Genomic DNA, 21,265 nt, shown 5'->3' with positions numbered 1-21,265 from the left:
TAAACAACTGCATGTGTCTAAAGTTCTGAATCTCAGGAGACTTTCCTTGTGGTAAGCAGAAAAGAATCTTTAAAACTCCCTCAACTGCACATGTAGGTCAACCAATCAATTATCTGACAATTCCTCCAGGACCCATTCTAAACTAAGAAGAAAGAGATACAAAGGAAAACCAATTTTTCTCATTTTCAAATAATTGTGTATAAAATAAACTAACACACATTTAGGAAAATTTCAACATATACAAATGGCCATATTAGAAAGGTATAATCTTTTCCCATAACTATTAACTAATTTCATTTTAAAATAAACTAAGCACATAAAAATAGAATTAAAATCATTCAGATTCCTTAATAATCTTGGAGTTGAGAAAGCTTTCCTAACTATAACTCCAAGAACTCTGTAGCTTTTAAATAAGTACTTTTATATACTACTAGGGAGTGAGCTCTAAGATCCATTAAGTATAAAAAAAAACAAGATAGAAACAAGTGTATATTGTATGCTGCCATTTTTATGCAACTTTGCATATAAGTATACAATAAATACATAAATTATATAAACATATACACTCAAATATATTCATATATGTATATGTGGTTGTTAATATTTACAAATAAAAGTTATGAAATTAATTTTAAAAATCATTAAGTATAGAGGCAGAAAATAGGATGCAAGATATAGCAACAGAAACCAGACTTCTCTGAATATACCTTTCTTAGATTTGACTTTGGAACTGTGCACATGCATAAAATAACTATAAAACAAACAAATATGAAATAAAAAGGAAGTCCTGAAGAGATACAAAAACATATTTTATGCTGGGGGCATATACACATGGAAGTTATTTAAAGTGACTTTAAAATATATTTATTCCTAGTCAAATATACTCAAAAGACAAATTTAACTACAGAAGATACCTTAAATATGTTTTCAATAATCATATTGTTAGTAATAATATTGGTATTGTTATCATGGAAAATCTATATATGGAGAACTGGAATATATGGACAATAGCCAGAACATACATGACAATAGAAGTCACTCATAACCTCTGCAGCAACTAGCCTTGAAAGCCAAACCACAACCTCGGCAACAAGTAGCCAAGAATGGTCCAGATTTTGTCAATGACTGTCAGCCTCCCTACTTTTGTTCCTACTTCCAACTCAGGATCAACCAAAGCTAGCCAAATAAGCTTCCCAACCAATCACATAATATGTCCTACTTTCTAGCTGCCCGCTTTAATACCTTCCCCCTGCCCAAACCCTCCAATTAGACCATACCCGAAGATCTTTTTTTTCTCTCTCTCTTTCTCCACTAAAGGTTTCCTACTCTCCCCCCTGCCTTTGAGACTATGCCAAAGGCAACTGAGAGTGGCTGAGTCCCTTGCTATAGCAGTCTCTGAATAAATAGCCTGTTTTCTTTTTTTCTTATTTGTATGGTCCTTATTTATTTTCACTAAGTATGTGCATGTGTACACAGACACAAACACAGATACGCACACACACACACACACACACACACACACACACACACAGAAAGGAGAGTGAAAAGGAGGAAAAAAATAAAGAACAATTATGTTAATGTTATTGGGAACCAGAAATTTCCATAGAAGAAAAAAGATGCAAATATAAAATCGAATAAGTAAAAATCCTGTAGTCCTAAATTTAATATTAAAATATCAGTATGAACCCATGGTATACTTTTTCTTAAAAATATGTATTTGTAAGCTCCGTACAATGAAAAAACATCTAGAAACTATGACCATACCAGTAACAACAACACCTCTAAGATCCTAATTCACTCCTAAACCCAGGCTGGGTTTCTAAATATTATCCCCATTAAAGGAACCAAAGATCTTTGGCGCAATGTCTGAATCTAGGCCTGGCACAAAATGTATGCAAAATGAACCTGAAACATAATGGCACATTAGAAAGCAAGGGAAGTTTTTAAAAACTACTGAATTGTGTCACAAAAGCTAATTTGAAGCTAACCTGGCCAAATGAGGGACAATTTGAGCATCAGTAAGAGTAAAATTGCAATGGAATTAAACATCATATATTTAAAAATTTTATGTGTATATTATGATAGAACACATTATGGTGACCTCTGAAGGATACTGGGAAACCTTATTAATCTAAAACTTGGTAAAAAAAGCATCAAGCATTTAACCTGCCTTTCCAGCGAATTGCACCTCAAGGTAAACTACATAGTCAATTAAACAAAGTTTCTCTCTATAGACATTTTTTTTGTTTAAAAATGAAGAAATTACACATAGAGTATCAATATTTTGCAAACTATTTACAAGAATTGACCTAGGCAATTATTATCAATGGTCACTAATATTCCTAAAAGAGAGGCAACTAGACATTATGTGCTTCTTCACTGTAATACATACAACCACTTAGAGGTATTCATTTTTTAAACTTTTTTAAAAAATGTTTATTCATTTTTGAGAAAGAGAGAGAGCACGAGCAGAGGAGGGGCAGAGAGAGAGGGAGACACAGAAACCGAAGCAGGCTCCATCCAGGCTTTGAGCTGTCAGCACAGAGCCCGATGTGGGGCTCAAACTCATGAACCTTGAGATCATGACCTGAGCTGAAGTCAGACACTTCACTGACTGAGCCACCCAGGCGCCCCTGAAGTATTCTTGATAAAAAACAAAACAAAACAAAACAAAACAAAACCCAAATAATAGCAAATTTTGTAACTTTCAGCTTACAGAAAAAGAAGGAACCAAGAAACATGTATGTGATGCTATGGGGATACATTTGGCAAAACTCAGAAAGCAGAAAACTACAGGAGAAAAGACCTAGTTTCCTTAATAAACTGTAAGGAAAAAAGAGAGAGGGTTACTATGTATTTAAAAGACTTTTAAGTATTATTTAAACCAAAGGCAAAGTGATGACTTCATTTGTATTTTGATTAAGAAAAATCTGTAAACAAACATTGATAAAACAATATAAATTTGAATATTGATTTGATATTTGGTGATATTGAAAAATAAGTTTCAATTTTTGGTTGGTAATTAGTTCTACTTAAAGCAATAGGTCTTATAGAAATTCATACTGAAATATTTACAAAAGAAATGGTATCTGGAATTTGTTTCAAATAATCTAGTGATGAGTGGGGAGAGGTGGGTTGGTTACAGAAGATATCAAGGTGACATGGAGACCTAGGGAAAACAGGGTATAAAGGGAAACTTAAATCCAGGCTTTCAATAATAAGGATCAGCTCACTGTGGTTCACAACGGATCCAGCCCAACTCATCAGGGACAGGACTTCTCCAAAGCTCTAGAGTACAATATACAGTGTGTGTCTTTCTGGTGTGATATATATAGATACTTTCCTCCAGCCACCTCTGATCAGTTTATGAGAAATAAAGGTATTATAGATGTCCAGATTCATCTTCTAGCTTATTTGTTTCTGTCAAGATCTTAACTTTTCCCCAGTAATCCATCTACAATTAATTCATGTTTCTCACATATTCAAATTAATTCCCTGGCCAAGAAATTGTATCTATTTTCCCTCCAACTCCCATCAACTCCCATTCCCAAAACATACTATACACTTGTTCTCTCCTAAAGGATTACTTTGTAATCATCTGGCAAACAACGAGAGGGTGAGAAAGACCATGGGGCAAAACGTTAACATAAGGTGATTCAGGTATCCAGACCTTGCTAGCTCTGTAATCCTGACAGACAGCTGTCAAGGATGCCTCAAAACCTGTCTTCATTTCAGCCAACCAGAAAGGGAAAAGAATATGAAGGGATATCTGTGCAATGTTTAATGATCCGGACATGGAGGTGGTGTACATGTCTTTCATGTACAATGTATTGACTAGAACTCAGAAAAAGAGCCATACTAAAGTGCAGGAGAAGGTGGGATATCTAGTCTGGCTGTATGCTTGGAAGAAGGGGAGAATGTGAGTCTTAGTGAGCAGAGAGCAGCCTCTACCACATCCATCATAAAATGTTCATTTTGCTCCTTCTAAAGCCCAGGCTCTTTCTATTGCTTTGTGCTCTGCTTTCTAGAATGGTAAGTCAGTCTAGAATTAACTAACACAAATGCTGTAAGTAACCAGATGACTGTATGCAAGAGAAGAGAAAATGAAACTGAGATCACTTCAGGTGATTTTAAATACCATGGTGTACAATAAAAGAGACTTGCTCTAAGCTGCAAAGGCTGAATTATGCTTACTTTTGTCATGATACACAGAAGCTCAACAAAAGGACATTCATCAGAGATATCAGTCCCTGAACTAGACTGTTTCACAAAGTGATAAACTTCTGTTTCTTCACTGAACAGAATGAAGCAAAAGTTTCAGATCCATGTACCATCAATGCTGAACAAAGTATTCCTTATCAACTGATGACAGGAGGGAGTTTGGTCTGCATGATATATTCATTTCTCATGTTGCAGAATAATATTTTGAGATAGTAACTGAGGTTCTTTCTTTTCCTCAGAGTTTCCTTGAATCCACTGAATCCCCCCCCCCCACTCCCACCACCATTCAGGCATTAGTAATGTCTATGCATTGCCCTTAGGAATACAGTTCAGACAAATTAAGTCAACTGAAATACTGAATATATTTATTAGAACCATAGCAAAGATAATGTTGAAAACTATGGCTTTTGTAGTAAAAGCCAGCAACTTAATTTTAAGGCTATTCCTCTAGTTGGTTATTCCAATACCTTGGAGGGATCCATGACTCCTTACGCTCTCTTACATACCACACCCCCATGAACTGATATTATCAGCTCTACCTTCAAAATAAACCAACATATATTCTGGCCTGTGATTTTCTTACTGCTTCTACTGCAACACTCTGGCCTCATGCTACCATTATCCCTTGTCTGAATTACTGTAATATCCCCTAACTGATTTTGCTGCTTCTACCCCTGCCTCCCTACAGTATAATCACAACATAAAGGAAACTTGATCATGTGAGCCTACTGCTCAGATTCCTATATCTTCCCATGTCATTCAGATGACAAGCCAAAGTCTTTACACTGACTTATGATTTGTAAGTGTTACCCTTCTCCCCTCCATCACTGTCCAGTCACCCTGGCTTCTTGTTGCTCTTTATAAACACTGCAGTATCCTCCTAAATCAGTGCCTTTGATCAGATATTCCACTGTCTGGAGTGTTCTTCCCCCAGATAGCCAATGGCTTAATCTGTCACTGTAATGTCACATTTTCTGGCCTTCCATTTCCATCATATCTAAAATGATAAACTTTCCCTTGATACTCCTGTTCTGTTTATCCTGCTTTATTTTTCCTCTTCGTACTTATCACTATCTAATATATTTATTTACTAACTGCACATCCCAACAGAATGTAAGCTAGTAAGATTTTTGTGCCAAGAATATTTGTTGAAAGAATGGATAAAGGGAAAAACTAATTTTTTGGTTACTCTCTTTCAATTCGGTACCATTATGTATTTATTTAGTTTATTTAGTTTATGTATTTATTTAGCATTATTTAGTTTTATGTATTTATTTAGTTTATTTCATATTTATGTATTTTTTTAGTTCTGCCTCTTCCACTAGAATGTAAATTCCATGAGGGCAGAGAACTTATACAGTTTGTTTATAGTTATGGTTCCTAAGCCCATAATAGTGCTTGACAAATAGTAGATTCTAAAAAATATTTGATGAATAAATAAATAATAGGATGAATGTGATTAGGTTGAACTTCACTTCAAAATCTGATCTTGGTGAGGTTGAATCAAGTCTATTCAATACTTGCTCCCTGAATTTCTCATTAAAACGTGTATTTGAAGAACTTTAACAATTATTTTAGTAGATTTTTAAACATGCTTCTAAAAACAGCTCTAGATTAGGCCAAGTGAGAATTGCTATGGCTAATCAAATGTTACCAAATGTGGCAAATGGCATATCTGATCAGAAGCTTTAAATATGATTGTGTGGCTCAGTTTGGCCCTTGGTCATGAGAAATGTATTTCTAAATTATAGGCTACTCTTTCACCCTAGATACTAAGCACAGGCACAGCCAACCTATGGCCTACATGTCACCTAACTAAGTAAGAAGCAAATCCAGTAGCTGTAAATCACTGACATCCGTGGGTTGTCCATTATATAGAATTACTCAGTGAAAGATGACAACTACATCTCTCAGGACTATTTCACCAAAAGACTAAAGCTAACCTGAATAAGAATAGCAGCCTTTTCCCTCTGTTCTTGGATATTCACGGTGTTTTCCCTTTTTTCTTCCTTTAAAATAGTTTTATTCTTGATGCAGTCATTGGGTTGGAATGTCAGGGGTTCTACTGCAGCAGTATGTAGCCTTGTAGAGAAATTAATCTGTCTGCGTACCATGTAACCACGCCAGTGTGCCTGGATTACCAAAGCTGCCATACTATTCAGAAGAGGAAAGAAAACATGGTTAGAACCCATAAAAACAGTTGTAGGTAAGAGGTCCTCATAAACTGTATGTATAAACATGAACTGCATCAAGTATTATTTTGAAATAAGAACATCTTTTGTTTAACAATAGGCACATAGGTAAAAATGGTACGGAAAACCTTCAAATCTGAAGAAGAGAAACGGGCCAGTAATTTAGAGAGGGATGTGAGGACTAGGGGGTTTTTGTTTGTTTCTTTTAAGGAGGAAAATAATACCAAGATTTTTGTATGATAACGGAGTATGTTGATCAAGTAGAAAGGGGGGAAAGTGATGATGTTGCAAAAAGGGACAATGCAGGAGCCTATGCTGAGTTGCAACAGAGGATGTGATCTTCTTCACAGTGGAGAGACTAGCCTTGGACAGAAGGGAGGGCCCCCTCCACTGTAAGAGAAAGGACCCGTGAGGTTATTACTAGCTGCACTTCCCTCCCTGCCCATGACAAATATTAAATCATGACAAACCCAGTAGTAAATTCTAACATTTTCCCAGCCTACATCTATTTGACAATTTCAGGCACTGAATCAATCAATGCTGTGTTTTATCCACACCCCCCTAGGCTGCCCAGCAATATTAGCAAAATTTGAATAACAATGATAGTAAGTGGGTTCTCAGTGTGCTTCACCTTTTAACTCTTCCTAATTGGATAAATTTCCCTTTTTCCACACAGATTATTGCAGGAATATTATCAAGGTACTGAGTATAGTCAAAATACTAATTATTCTGTCTTAAGTGCTCTTTAAATTCCAGAGTTTAGTTTAAAAGGCACATGAAGGAGAAGTGATTCTTGCATATATCCCTTGCATTAAAACAGTTTTCAGTAATTTTATAATTATTGGCAATTCAAATGAAATTTTCTCCTTCCTCATACTAGTAAGTTTAAGGCAAAGTGGAATTGAGTCATAAACTCTGCCAGACAAGATCACACATTGTTTTTTCTCATAGTAGTATATTTGTGGGAAATTAGGAATGATGTAACCATTTTTATCATTATTTTGCTTTATTATCACTATTGTTATCATCATCATAATTTTACTTAAACCCTGTAGAAGACTTCAATCTATTTTGCTATGAATAGAAAGTTAAAGTTAATGGATAAAACTTCTGACCTAAGATAAACTACTTGAACTCCACATGCTTAGAAAAAATAATCACATTCCAACAAATCATGTCCTTCTGTAGGGTAAACAGAACTATAAATTTTGCAATGGATTTAATTTGTATTCAGTTGTTCAATTATCAATTCATTCTTTCTTCTTTTGAACAGAAACAAGTTAGGAAGTTTTTAAAGCACTATAATTGGTATTTTGGCTGATAAATAATCTGAAAATGTATTTATCATTTATAACTGGTAAAAAGTGAAAGGCTTGTAAGAAAACTCATTTAAGCTCAGACAGCATCTTGTATTTTTCTACAAATGCATACAAGTTTCACTGACTGTAACTGTAAATTTCTTCTAAAGCTCACCAGTCATTGAGTGCCTGAATTCCTCAGCCCAACATCATCAAAATTTCCCAAGGGAAACAACAACAGTGAGGGATATTTTCCTCAGTTACACTAACACAAGGACTGCTTTTTACTACACTGAAAGCAGGTAAACATGATGACTTTGGGGCTTCCTGAATGTAAGATGTTTCCATGTTGAGAAAAACAGCTTGTATCAGAGGTGCCTACCATCATCACCATCACCATCATTATCTTTTTTTTTTTTTGGCAAAAATCATAATGATAAAATGCCCTTAGCATAAGAACACATGTAAATCATACTTAGGAAATATCTACACAACTGACAGTGAATCTTCCTGAAACACTGAATGGTGAGGTTCAGTAAATGGGTACATTTTCTTTTCTCATTATTCTTTAGCTCCTTGGCTTGTCTATATTTTCAGTTTGCAATCCTTCCTTATTATCATCATTTAGTTATTTTATTGATAACAGATTAAGAAGTTCTACATGTTGTTTATATGAAATTACAATAGGCAGGGTCTGGAGTGTTTGGAGTTGATAGGGTTCAGAATATGCTACCTCAAAATACGGCATCCTGGTATACTAAATATTTTAAGCTGTAGGAATTTGAGAAACAGCATGTCCAGGAAGGACTTTTTGACCTTCACCAGAAGCAGGCCATAAGACCCTCCTGTGAGAGGTGTCCTTCATGTACCTAGAGAAAAGAAGCATTCTCATCTGAAGATGGATGACAAGAAGAATCTGAATCAACAGGCCTTGCTAAATTTACCCCAGTTTACTACACTTAGCTTATACCCTTTGCCCTAATTATATTTTCCACAACCTTCTATTCTTTGTCAAACTTGATATGAAATTGCTCAGGTTTAACTATTTCTTCAGGTCTTATTTCTTTAGGAAGACTTCCATGTCATGTGAAACATATTAAATACATGTTTATGCTTTTCTCTTATTAATTTACCTTTTATTTCAGGGATACCAGCTGAGAACTTAGAAGGGTGGAAGTAAAAGATGATATTTTTCCTCCCTTACAGAGCAAAAGTAATTGATTAAATAAACTGATGAAATATAAAGGAGGAAATATTAGAGCCACTTTCAAGAAAATTTAAAAAATTTTTGCACAAGGAATACATCTTAGTTTTAGCATATCAAACTTTTTAATATAGCTTTCAGAAAAGAAATCACCATTCACACTGACAACTTCTGAAAGAATAAAGACTGGGAAAAATAAGGTCAGCTACTGTGATTTTCTGCATTCTGCCCTATTCAGCACCTGTTATTTTAGGAAAAGCTAAATTTAACCATTTTTTAATTTTGTTGGCTTGACAGTGAGGCCAACAGTAAAAAAAGAAAAAAGTTGACAAGCTGAAGTAATATTTATCTTTTCTGGTTCGATAGAAAAATTAAAGCCATTAGCTTTTTAAAGTATTTAAAAGTTGGCAAACCATAAAACAGACTCTTAACTATTAAGAACAGGAGGTGGGTGGGGGGATGGGTTAAATGGGTGATGTGTACTAAGGAGGGTACTTGTATGATGAACACTAGGTGTTGTATATAAGTGATGAATCACTAAATCCTACACTTGAAACTAATATACTGTATGTTAACTGGAATTTAAATAAAAACTTGAAAGAAAAAAATTAAAAATTAAAGTATTTAATAGTTGGAAGAGGTTTATGTGATTAATATCAAAGAATATTGGCATACTTTATAGGTTGTTATGCCAACAAAAATTATAGCACATGCATTCAAATACTTGCATAGATGCTTATTAAATTATTCTGAGATCAAGAAGCAAAGACATAGTACATGAAAAGGTATACTTTTAAAAATGAAATTACCTGATTATTCAGCAAGTTTTCTTTATATTATTTTTAGAATAGCAGAGTGTTTTATTTTTTCTTAAAAATTCATTTTAATTGTTTAAAGATTAGAAAGCAGAAAGAATAATTTTACATGTACTTATTTTCAATGAAATACTAGTCAACTAAATCAGAACCTGCCAAAATTCAAATTCATATGTACTATAATTAATAATTTGTACACATCATAAAAACATAATTAAAGGAATTCATATGAAATACAATAGTGATTTAAATCCTTTACCAAAACATGGACGAATACTATCAATAAAAAATACAAAATATACAATGTAAAGAAAAACGGTGTATTAAGTCTTACATTTTATTACGATGTCCAATATTTTGGCAATTCCTCAGCAGAGAACTTGTCATTACTGTTTCCACAAATGGGATTCTTTTAGTGGGGATACTGTTTAATTTGCTGTCTTCTCTCTTCTGGTCTGCTATTTCTCCCTGATTTCTTCCTTCCGTATCTTCACATAAAGAGGATTTGGTTGATGTAGAATGACTAGAGTCAGAATTCATCCATTTCTCAGAAATATCTGGTGATTCCAGTTTATACCTGTCTGCACAAGACTGGAGAACTCTATTTTGCAGGATGCTATCACTATCTGTAGCTAAATGATTTTGCTGGACTTCTGATTCTTCTCTCTGGGTGATACGTGCATCCCCGTGTTCATGTGCATATCGGCATTCATTACTAAGTGTCATTAATTTCTTAAAATAATGGCAGAGATTTTCTGCAGCATCCAGGGTGACCAAATTTCTAAACAAATAAAGAAGACATTTAATAAGAACTATATAACCAATATTAAAACTTATATAGGTTTTGGAAATTTCCCTTGTGTGGTTTGACATGAAAATTAAGCTTTACTACAATATTCATTAAAAACTTATTTCTGGTTGTTTATATAGAAATTGATCTCATTTCTAACAAAATTTGAAAATATTTGTTTAGCTAATTTAGATCCGTCAATCCAGACAAAATGTCTGGAAGTTTTAGAACCATTTTTATTCTAGGTATTTTTGGTACAATTGAATGAGAAAAATCCATGCTTTTACTACCATAAACATGAGAGATCATGGCTGCCTAAATTTGGAGAAGTTATTTATGAAACAAAGTTAAAAGTACTTTCTACATTGACTCTTGCCATGCAAAATATTTGTATTGGACTTTTAAACAAAGAATTTATATTATGGGAAAGTTTTATTCCCCTTTTTCTCTGGAAAAACAATCCATTGCAAAGAGAATTCAAATACTTTAAGATATAAATGGTGGTGATTCTCTTAAACAATTGTTGAATTTTTATCTTATGGAGGCTATCTATGGCTTATGTAATTAATCAAACTTTCTGTTTGCCAGATTTGAGGATCTCAGTAGCAAATGTAAAGAACTTTGCACTTGTATGAGCCTTTTTCTTGGCTACACTTTATTTACCTCCCATTATTTATTTTTTTTTTAATTTTACTTACTCCAACTGTATATTTTCTAACTATATTTAATATATAGCCACAAGCTGCCTTATCTTTTTCTTGCAGGATATAAATAAATACAAGACTTTTAACCATACCATAAAAATGAAAGTTATAGTCCCTATATGTAGAGATAAATAGTCTTGTGTTCACAAAGGTATTATCAGACATTAGCATAGTCTCCTCCAATATATATTTTTGATATTTTGTATTTCATTCATTTTGGTGGCTAATAATGTATAAAAGTTTCAATTCAATATTGGGATATCAAGTGGTTACTGATTAGGTATTGAATTCACCATCTATTATTAATATAAAATATAGTCTATTTTCCATTATCAATGCCAAAATGAAACAAGTTGCAATGACAATGGATTATCCAAAGGAATTGAGAAATCTATGTTTCAACATGAGAGATATCATGTTAAAGGGTCACCTTTAAACAAAAAAATTGCGTATTACCATACATATTCAAGGAAGTATGTTTAGTTTTGCACAAAATAAATGTAAATAACCTTAGTCTTTATTAAAAGTAAAAATTAATTATCTGTAACAATTATTATTTTTGAGAGAGAGAGAGAGAGAGAGAGAACAAGCAAGAGGCAGAGAGAGAGGGAGAGAAAGAGAATAATCCCAAGCAGGCTCCGCACAGTCAGTGTAGAGCCTGAGGTGGGGCTCCAAGTCACAAGCAGTGAGATCAAGATGATGACCTGAGCCAAAATCAAGAGTCGGATGCTTAACCAACTGAGCCACCAGGCACCTAGGTGCCCCAGACAATTGGGATTATTTAAAAGCTGTGAGATTTGTTTTTAATCTGAATGGACTATATACAAAAATATTTAAATAGAAAAACCAAATCTTATGTAGATGGGCATGTATGAAAGTGCAAAGAGCAATAATTTAAAAATTAAGTTTAGGTATTTAGAAGCGCATATTACAATTATAATTCCAGTTTTAATGGAGAGTCATCATAAGTGAAGTATGAAATCACTTTCCTTTTTCATTTGTGTTTTCTGTAGCAATGCAAATTAGAAAATATAATTATAGAGGGGTGTCTAGGTGGTTCAGTCAGTTAAGCGATCAAGTTTTGATTTTGGCCAGGTCATGATCTCATGGTTTGTAAGATCAAGCCCCACACTGGTCTCTGTGCTGACAGTGCAGAGCCTGCTTGAGATCCTCTCTCTCCTTCTCTCTGCTCCTTCCCCACTCATGCTCTCTCTCTCAATAAAAAATATTAAAAATCTTTAAAAATAAAAGAATATACAGTTATAGAAAGATCAAATATACTTCATTCATAGTAACGTACCCTGAATTTTGGATGGGGAATGGGAAATTCTCTTTCTTTTATATCTAATTAGGATTCTACTCTCAACTTCTGTTCTTCTGAATATGTGCATGTGTTGACTGCTCTTATCTACTGTGCGCTCATAATATTTGAATATATTAATATAATATATGTACAATATATCTAATACATAATAAATGTTGTATGCCTTGCTCCATTGTAACTGTTTGTCTAATTTTCTCTTATGCTAATCTATTAATTCTTTGAAGATAAAGTATAAAACTTAGCTTATTGTGTATTTTGTTTACAATCACTGTCAAATAAATTTATGACTGATTCATTGAATGACTGACTGAATGGATGTTTGATTCTTGTCTTGAAGCTATCCTCATGATTTCACTTACTTTATCTAACACTTTAGCATTGAAATTATATTTTAAATTGTGTTTTTAAGAGAGAATATCCTTAAAACACACAGTACTAATTTAAAAAACATCACTGTATTAATCAGCGTATTTTTTAAATTATATACATAAATTGCATTATTTCTTTAAATTATGAGAAGAGAACAGTCTTACCCTTTCACAGTAATATACTTTTCAATTAGTAAGTTGAATGCTTGAATCTGGGACTGACAAAGTACCAAGAAACGTCCTAATTCTGGTTGATAGTATTCTTCAGTCTGTCTTTCTGAACAAGAGTTTATCATTTCACCATTGAGGATTCTTAGAGCCGGTAACACTTTAAGTAGAGAATGCCTATTGAAAGCAGGAAAAAAATTAATAATCTTGAAGAGTTTATATCTAAAATAACCATATACCTATTACTTAAACAATATAAACAGAGTATATCTCAGAAAATGCTATTGATTTTGTAGAGAAAATGATACTGTTAAATTTGTTAAAAATTTCTATGGTATCATGTCATGTACAAAGTTAAATTTTAGAGACTTGACAAACATTTAACCATTTTCTTCTATAACATAAATGGGAAATTTAGCAGATGGAAACTTGGGCTGGGGGTAAATAAAAAGCTACATTATAAAAAAATAATATCAGATACAGTATTTTAAAAATATGATAATTAAAATAAAACTACTGAAATTTGTTGTTTATTTTAGAAGTAGAGGTAAATTCTGATTGTTTCTCTTAGTAAAACATAGTTAAGAGTAGGGCTAAAACAAGAGTAGTAAACAATCACCTTGTTTATCATGATCTGAAAAATCTAAACTTATGTTTCTTCTTGAATCTTGCTAAAAATTATGATAATAAAAATATCCAAAGTATGCACAGAAGTCTGTACCAATTTAAAAGGCTAATGGTGTGAAAAACCAAGCCAGACAGCAAGAGCTTTCCACCAGGACTAGCCATTTATAAGTATTTACCCAATCTTTTCACAAGGGTACTGTGGGCCTCTTTTCACAAGGCCATTAATGGTCAAAGGGATAAAATGGACTTCTTGAATGAATAAATCCCCCTTAGTTAGAAACTAAATTTCTTACGAGGAAAAGTACAAAACTGATGAAAGATATCAACGAACTAAATAAATGGGAAGATGTCCAATGAAGATATTTTCATAGATAGGAAGTTCAAAATTGTTCAAGAGATCATTCCTTCTCAACTTGATCTTTAGATGCAATGCAACTCCACTAAAAGTACCAGTAAGGTATTTTGTGTATATCAACAAAATGATACTAAAATTTACAAAAAGAAGCCAAAAAAACCAACAAAAAATCCAAAAAGACAAAAACAAAAAACAAACAAGAATAGCCAATTCCACACTGAAAAAGAAGAAAAAAGTTGGAAAACTAACACTTTTGACTTCACACTTACTACAAAGCCACAGTAATCATGACAGTATGGTATTGGCAAAAGAATAGACACATTTATCAATGGAAGAGAGACAGACAAATATATCAGTGGAAGAGAAGAGAGAACCTAGAAGTAGACCTCCATGAATCTACTAAAGTGGATCAGTCAACTAATCTTTGACAAAGAAGCAAAGGCAATACAATGGAACAAAGATAAATGATGCTAGAACAATCAGACATTTACATGCAAAAAAGTGAATCTAGACACAGACTTTGTATCCTTCAAAAATTTAACTCAAAATGGGTCATATACCTAAATGTAAAATGCAAAACCACAAAACTACTAGAAGATAACATAGGAGAAAAAATTAGACAGCACTGGTATAATGATGACTTTTTGATAATAATAACACCAAAGATACAATTCATGAAGAAATAATTGATAAGATGGACTTCATTAAAATTAAAAACTTCTGCCCTGTGAAAGAGAGTATCGAGAGAATGTGAAGACAAGCCATATACTAGGAAAAATATCTGATAAAGGGTTGTTATACAAAATATATGAAGAAATTTTAAAGCTCAATAAGAAAATAAATACACCAATTAAAAAATGGGCCATAAAACTTAACAGACCCCTCACCAAAGAAAATATACAGATGGTAAGTATATGAAAGATATTCAACATCATTTGTCATTGGAAAATTGTAAATTAAAATAACAAGATACTATTATCTATTAGAATGGCCAATTCAAAATGCTGACAATTCCAAACGCTGGTGAGGATGTGAAGAAATAAAAACCCTCATTCGTGCTGGTGGAAATGTGGAATCAGTGCAGCTATTTCGGAAGATAGTTTGGTGGTTTCTTACAAAAGTTAACATATTTTTACTATACGATCCAGCAATGTGCTTCTCAGATTTACCTAAATGAATTAAAAACTATATCTGCACCAAAATCTCCACACAGATGTTTATAGCAGCTTTATTTGTAATTGCCAAAACCCGGAAACAACCAAGATGTCCTTCAGTAGGTGAAAGGATAAATAAACTGAGTTACATCCATACAAAGGAGTATTATTCAGCACTAAAAAGAGATGAGCTATTAGGCCATGAGTAGGGAAGATTCCTAAATGCATATTACTAAGTGAAAAAAGACAATCGGATAGGGCTACATGCTGTACAATTCCAACTATATGAAATTCTTGAAAAAAGTCAAAACTGAGACAGTAAAAAGATCAGTGTTTTCCTGGGATTAAGGTAGAGGGAGGGATGAACAGGCAAAGCACAGAGCATTTTTAGGGCAGTGAAACTATTCCGTATGATACTACTACATAGCGAATACATGTCATTATACATTTGTCAAATCCATAGAATACACAACACCAAGAACAAACCCTAATGTAAAGTATGGACTTCAGGTGATAATGATGTGTTGATGTAGGTTCATCAATTATAACAGGTATACCACTTTGGTGTAGGATGCTGATAGTCGGGGAGGTTGTCTATGTGTGGGGACAGGGTATACCTGGGAATTCTCTGTATTTTCTGCTTAATTTTGATAACCTGACCTTCTCTAAAATATAAAGTTTTTTAATGTTTATTTATTTATTTTGAGAGACAGAGCACAAGTGGGGAAGGGGCAGAGAGAGAGAGAGAGAAAAGAGAATCCCAAGCAGGATCTGCACTGTCAGTGTGGAGCCCAACACGGGGATCAATTTCATGAATCATGAGATTATGACCTGAGCTGAAATCAAGAGCCAGATGCTTAACTGACTAAACTACCCACATGGCCCCCAAATATAAAGTTTTTAATTAAAACACAAAATAAGACAAACTCACAGTTCTCTAAAAACTAAATGAAGGACAGCAAGATAAGATTACAAAAATGCCAAGGTTTAAGAAAGAAAACTCCAGTCAGGTACTCCTTCCACCTAGATGGTATATAGTCAAGGTCAACATATCCATTTATACAAACACAATTGTAAAATATAATTTTTATATTTATAGAAATACTTTATATAATAATTTATATATAACTTATATTTATATAGATTTATATTTACATATTTATGTATACTTTATATATAAATGAAGAAAGTGGTCCACTGAGGCAAAAATGCCAAGGCCCAACTAAAGTCATAACACATTACTATGTATAGTTATGATCTTGATAGTCTTGGTATTTAATAAAAGATAATCACAAGAAATGTATAAATACATTTCCTTTAATGAAAGCAAAAAAAGAGAAGAACATCACAGTTTTTCATTTACTCAGGATACATGATTAATTTCCCACGCTTACCTCCCTCCACCCTTTGAGAAATAATACTTTTTTTCTCTTGCAGATATTTAAATAAGGAAAGAGGGAAAGCAAACAGATTATGTTCAAGATAACTATCAGATGTTTTACAGTGTTAAAGAGCTTAATCTAGTTAAGAAAACTTGGGTCCATCACTTCTTGGCCTTTTGGCTAAGATCAAGTGAAGACTAGGGTCCATTTATTTGGAACTTTTTTAAGCTTTTTTTTTTTTTTTTAGGCTTGAAGATACCAATATTGGTCATATCATAAACTACCGCACTTACTATAAAAGGTTAAATAACTAGCATATATTGCATTTCTGTTTGGATTCATTTTAAGATGTGGTTCAAAAACAGAATGCTAATTAAGATAATGGCTATTCATCACAGAGGTACAATACTAAATATAACATGAAATCTTTGACTGAGGCTACCATCAAAGCAAGGAAAGGTTAAGCTCTGAAATTGAAGCTGGTAATAATTAAAATATAATGGAGAGATTAACTATCCATATGCTATCCTATCAAATTGTTTATTACATTAGTAATGAAACTATATTGCATTCTAAATCTCCCTCAAGCATACAGTCAAGTTTTCTTCAAGACATGACATGTCAGAATAACGTGGCTATAAAATGCCACGTATGAAATAAAGATGCTTTTGAAATGTGATAATAAAGGGTAGTAAAAGTTAAAACTGTATTGGTGTTTATACAGCTCAAAAAAGAACATGCTCTAATCCTATTGATGATCTTATTTCATTAGATCATCTCCTAAAATACAGAAGAGCAAACATAAGGCTTCAATAATGTGATGGAACCAGCCCTAGACAATAACCAACAGTTTCAATTCCTTGTGTACCATGCAAATTTCTCTCTGATAATTTGGTCTCCAGAGTGGACCTGATCAGCAGAAGGAATGAGGTATGCTAATGGCCTGCTTTGGTCTTTAAAATAGGTATATTTCTTATAAGGAAAATTAATAAAGCAGATTTTCTTATTATAATTTGGATCTCTTAAGACTTAGATAAAGCTGGGGCGCCTGGGTGGCTCAGTTGGTTAAGCGACTGACTTCAGCTTAGGTCATGCTCTTACAGTTCATGAGTTAAAGCTCCGCGTCAGGCTCTGTGCTGACAGCTTGGAGCCTGAAGCCTCCTTCAGATTATGTGTCTCCCTCTACTTCTGCCCCTCCCCTGCCCGTGCTCTGTCTCTCCCTTAAAAAAATAAACATTAAAAAAAATTTTTAAAGAGGTAAAGCTGATTTTTTTATTTCTATTGTTCAGTTAGTTCTGGTTGAACAATAACAATAAGCTGTTGGATCTATAATACTTTTCAATGGGATCCTGGACCTACAGTGATATTGCAGATGAAGTAACACTTGAGACCCTCTTGAACAGCCATCTTTCAGGTGTCATTTTGTCTAATTAAGAAGATGTCAACAAAATGAAGAAAATACTCATGCTGCAATCATTAAAAACCACAGAGTCTCACATATGTGTTCTTTATCTTAGTCACTCTCTAAATCCATTGTGATGGTAATTCAAGGCTAAATCTCTATGTGTGTCTCCAACCTTGCAGGGCAGGGTCTCTGCAAAGATCTTCCTTGAACTACTGTATCAGTAGTACCTGGGATAATTTTTTAAATTCACTTACACCAAAGACCTCTGTTGGTAGGTTCTGGGGAGTTTGCATTTTAATTTTTTTAACGTTTATTCATTATTGAGAGACAGAGAGACACAGAGCATGAGCAGGGGAGGGGGAGAGAGAGGGGGAGACACAGAATCTGAGGCAGGCTCCAGCCTTTGAGCAAGCTGTCAGCACACAGCCTGACGTGGGGCTCGAACTCACAAACTGCAAGACCATGACCTGAGCCGAAGTTGGATGCTCAACCAACTGAGCCACCCAGGTGCCCCTTCCTGTGTCTCCCCCTCTCTTTGCCAGAACTATTGTTTTGGTTTTTTTTTTAATTTTTTAAAAATGTTTCTTTATTTCTGAGAGAGAGAAACAGAGCATGGGCATGGGAGGGGCAAAGAGAGGGGAAGACACAGGATCCAAAGCAGGCTCCAGGCTCTGAGCTATCAGCACAGAGCCCGACTTGGGGCTCAAACTCACAGAGCAGTGAGGTCGTGACCTGAGACGAAGTCAGATGCTCAACCGACTGAGCCACCCAGGCGCCCCTGCATTTTTAAAATATAGCTTTTCTTATGGCTTTAAAGAACCAATGCATTGGCGGGGGGCGGGGGGGGGGGGCGGGGAGCGGGGAATGGGCTACAACAAGTTATGCCAAAATTAGAGATGTTCAGGTTTAAACTTAAAAAAAAAATTTGAAATTTTATCATTCTGGAATTGTCTTAAATTTTCAAGAAAAATATAGCTTTCTTGTAAACTTGAGGCATGCCCTATATATATCAATGATGCCAGAGAATTTGCTAAAATAAGAGATATTGTGGGCCTGGACAGTTACATTCCAATGATCTGTTCACTGATTAACATTGCCACTGGTTTTACATAAATGGTGCAAAAGTTTCTTAGGAAAGTATTCTTGTAACACTGAAGTTTCAGAGTACATATCAAATAGATAGAGAAACCAGTTTTCTATTCAGAAATAATTAATGACAAAACGAAGAGCCATTTTAACTAAATGACCCAATATAATCCTAGAAGCAAAATATAAGAATTTGCTTATCAGATTAATGGGAGGACCAATGATTTACCACAAGTATACTCTATTTAACAAAACAACTGTTTATGCCCTAGACAACCAAAATAATAAGAAAATAAGTAAATCCAAAGGTAACTAATACAAGGCATTAGGTTTATTTGCAGGTATTGCAAGTGGCATTATGTGGAAGCTGTTTGGATGTTAACTAACCAGATTAGCAAGGGGCAAAATGATAATTTTGTCATCAAATACTACATTTTGAATATGGCTATGAATATAGATATAATTATGTACAATATTATAGCTATAGGGAATAATTACAGAAAATGTGGATCAATGGGGCTTGAATTTTTACATTGAAAATATTTTGATGTTACATTCATCACCTTTACATAAGAAAAAGTCCAAAACAGTTTATTTGTGTCAAAATATTTGAAATTTCTTTGGATGTAAAAATTAGTTTGTTTCGATCTTCAAGACCATGACAATATCTTGATATTTATGATTTATATAATAAATATCCATATTTGATTTGGTGTTTTATGTTAAAAATTTTTTGCTATTTATTTTTTTAAAGGAATAGTTATCAGAACTATATAAATCAGTAGTGTAGTAGGTTGGCCTTCAGTTCAAATGCAGCCTTAGAAGACTCTATGATGAATATATTAGAAAGTGCTGTAACAAGTTGATTCATGTTGGAAATGAAGTATAAGAATACTGTGAGATCTCAACATTAGTTTTTCCAGCTGGGGTCCTCCTAGCCAAGGGCTGAATCAATATTTCATTTAGTGAAAACTTCCTGGTGAATATTCTGTCACTTAAGAGACTCTATTAATCATTAACGAATGAAACACATTCCCAAAGGAGATTCCAAACTGAGTTTGTAGATTAAGTTTTAAAAAGAGATTTTTTTAGTACATCAGTTTTGTCCATGTTATCACTGGCCAGACATGAAAGTAAGAAGCCAATTGGGAAAATCTATAACTAATCCCTTTGTTGGTATCACGGGGTTACGTAAAGTTCATTGGAACATACTGCTTACCCAAGTTTGAGTTGATCCTTTCATTAACAAATCCCTATTTTATAGATTACCAGATTTTAAACCCTTTAGATAACTGAATCTCTTCTTGAAATTATGAAATCTGTATTAGGCCCACTGATCTAAGTGAAATTTGATAAGCAAAAGTTTAAGTTGGTTTTACTCTAGTACAGTAAATTTTATTTAAACATAGAAATTATAATAGCTAAATAATTGTACATGTCTATAATATATATACTACCCTTTTTCAATATTATTTTTAATTAAATATTTGCTTTAAAACTGTAAAGTATATATACATAGTATAGTATATGTTAGTATAGCACTAAGTATATATACTTAGCATAGTAGTAAAATGTGAATGTTTATCTTTATATATTTAAACAGATTTATATCAATATATTTCATTATGAGCATATTTTATCCAACAAACTAAGTATTTATTCTTCATACCAAAAAAAAAACCATCAATCAATTCAAAGATTATTCAGGACATAGAGTTGTTTCTAGTTATTGTAACTGGCAACATGGCAGCTGTTTGAATGGAAACTCATACCAGATCAGCAACAGAATTCATGTCCTATTTGCCCAACTCCTAATAGAAAAACCATGGCCTGCAAAGAGCTTGCTCTGAATATTGGGCACAGCCACCTATTTCTGTTTGTCATCATAGATTTGGTCTATATAGTTACTTAGAAAAATAAAGATATCTACCTAAAAACAACCCATCAGGTATTTTCATTATAAATAATATCACCTTCTTGGCAGGTGATAATTACACCTTCTTATATAAATAATAATCACCTTCTTGGCAGGCATAATTACACTCTACCTTTTGTGTGGGAAGTTTCATTCTAAGGTCTAGGTTCTAAAAACGGGGACCCAAAACCTGGGGATTAGTGTTTTAAATCCCAGTGTAAGAAAAGCATGGCCCCAGAACTTGAGCTAGTACATCT

At 33.6% G+C, this 21,265-nt stretch overlaps 1 protein-coding gene across 4 annotated transcripts in view; it reads right to left on the bottom strand.

The window, feature by feature from the left end:
• The window catches only part of LRRIQ1 (leucine rich repeats and IQ motif containing 1), a 208,509-nt gene that overhangs the window by 115,072 nt on the left and 72,172 nt on the right, over positions 1–21,265 (bottom strand). For all 4 annotated transcript variants that reach the window (XM_078449636.2, XM_078449634.2, XM_078449635.2 and 1 more), the window contains exons 15-17: positions 13,082–13,261; positions 10,065–10,511; positions 6,165–6,375 (exon numbers count right to left, since the gene is read on the bottom strand). In XM_078449636.2, coding sequence (XP_078305762.2) covers positions 6,165–6,375; positions 10,065–10,511; positions 13,082–13,261 — 838 coding nt within the window. The remainder of the gene's footprint in view (positions 1–6,164; positions 6,376–10,064; positions 10,512–13,081; positions 13,262–21,265) is intronic.

This window comes from Panthera onca, chromosome B4 (genome assembly GCF_046562875.1).
Source record: "Panthera onca isolate mPanOnc1 chromosome B4, mPanOnc1 haplotype 2, whole genome shotgun sequence".
NCBI classification, from domain to species: domain Eukaryota; kingdom Metazoa; phylum Chordata; class Mammalia; order Carnivora; family Felidae; genus Panthera; species Panthera onca.
The sequence above is the reverse complement of the archived record's forward strand: the minus strand, read 5'-3'. Positions and strand labels throughout refer to the sequence as shown.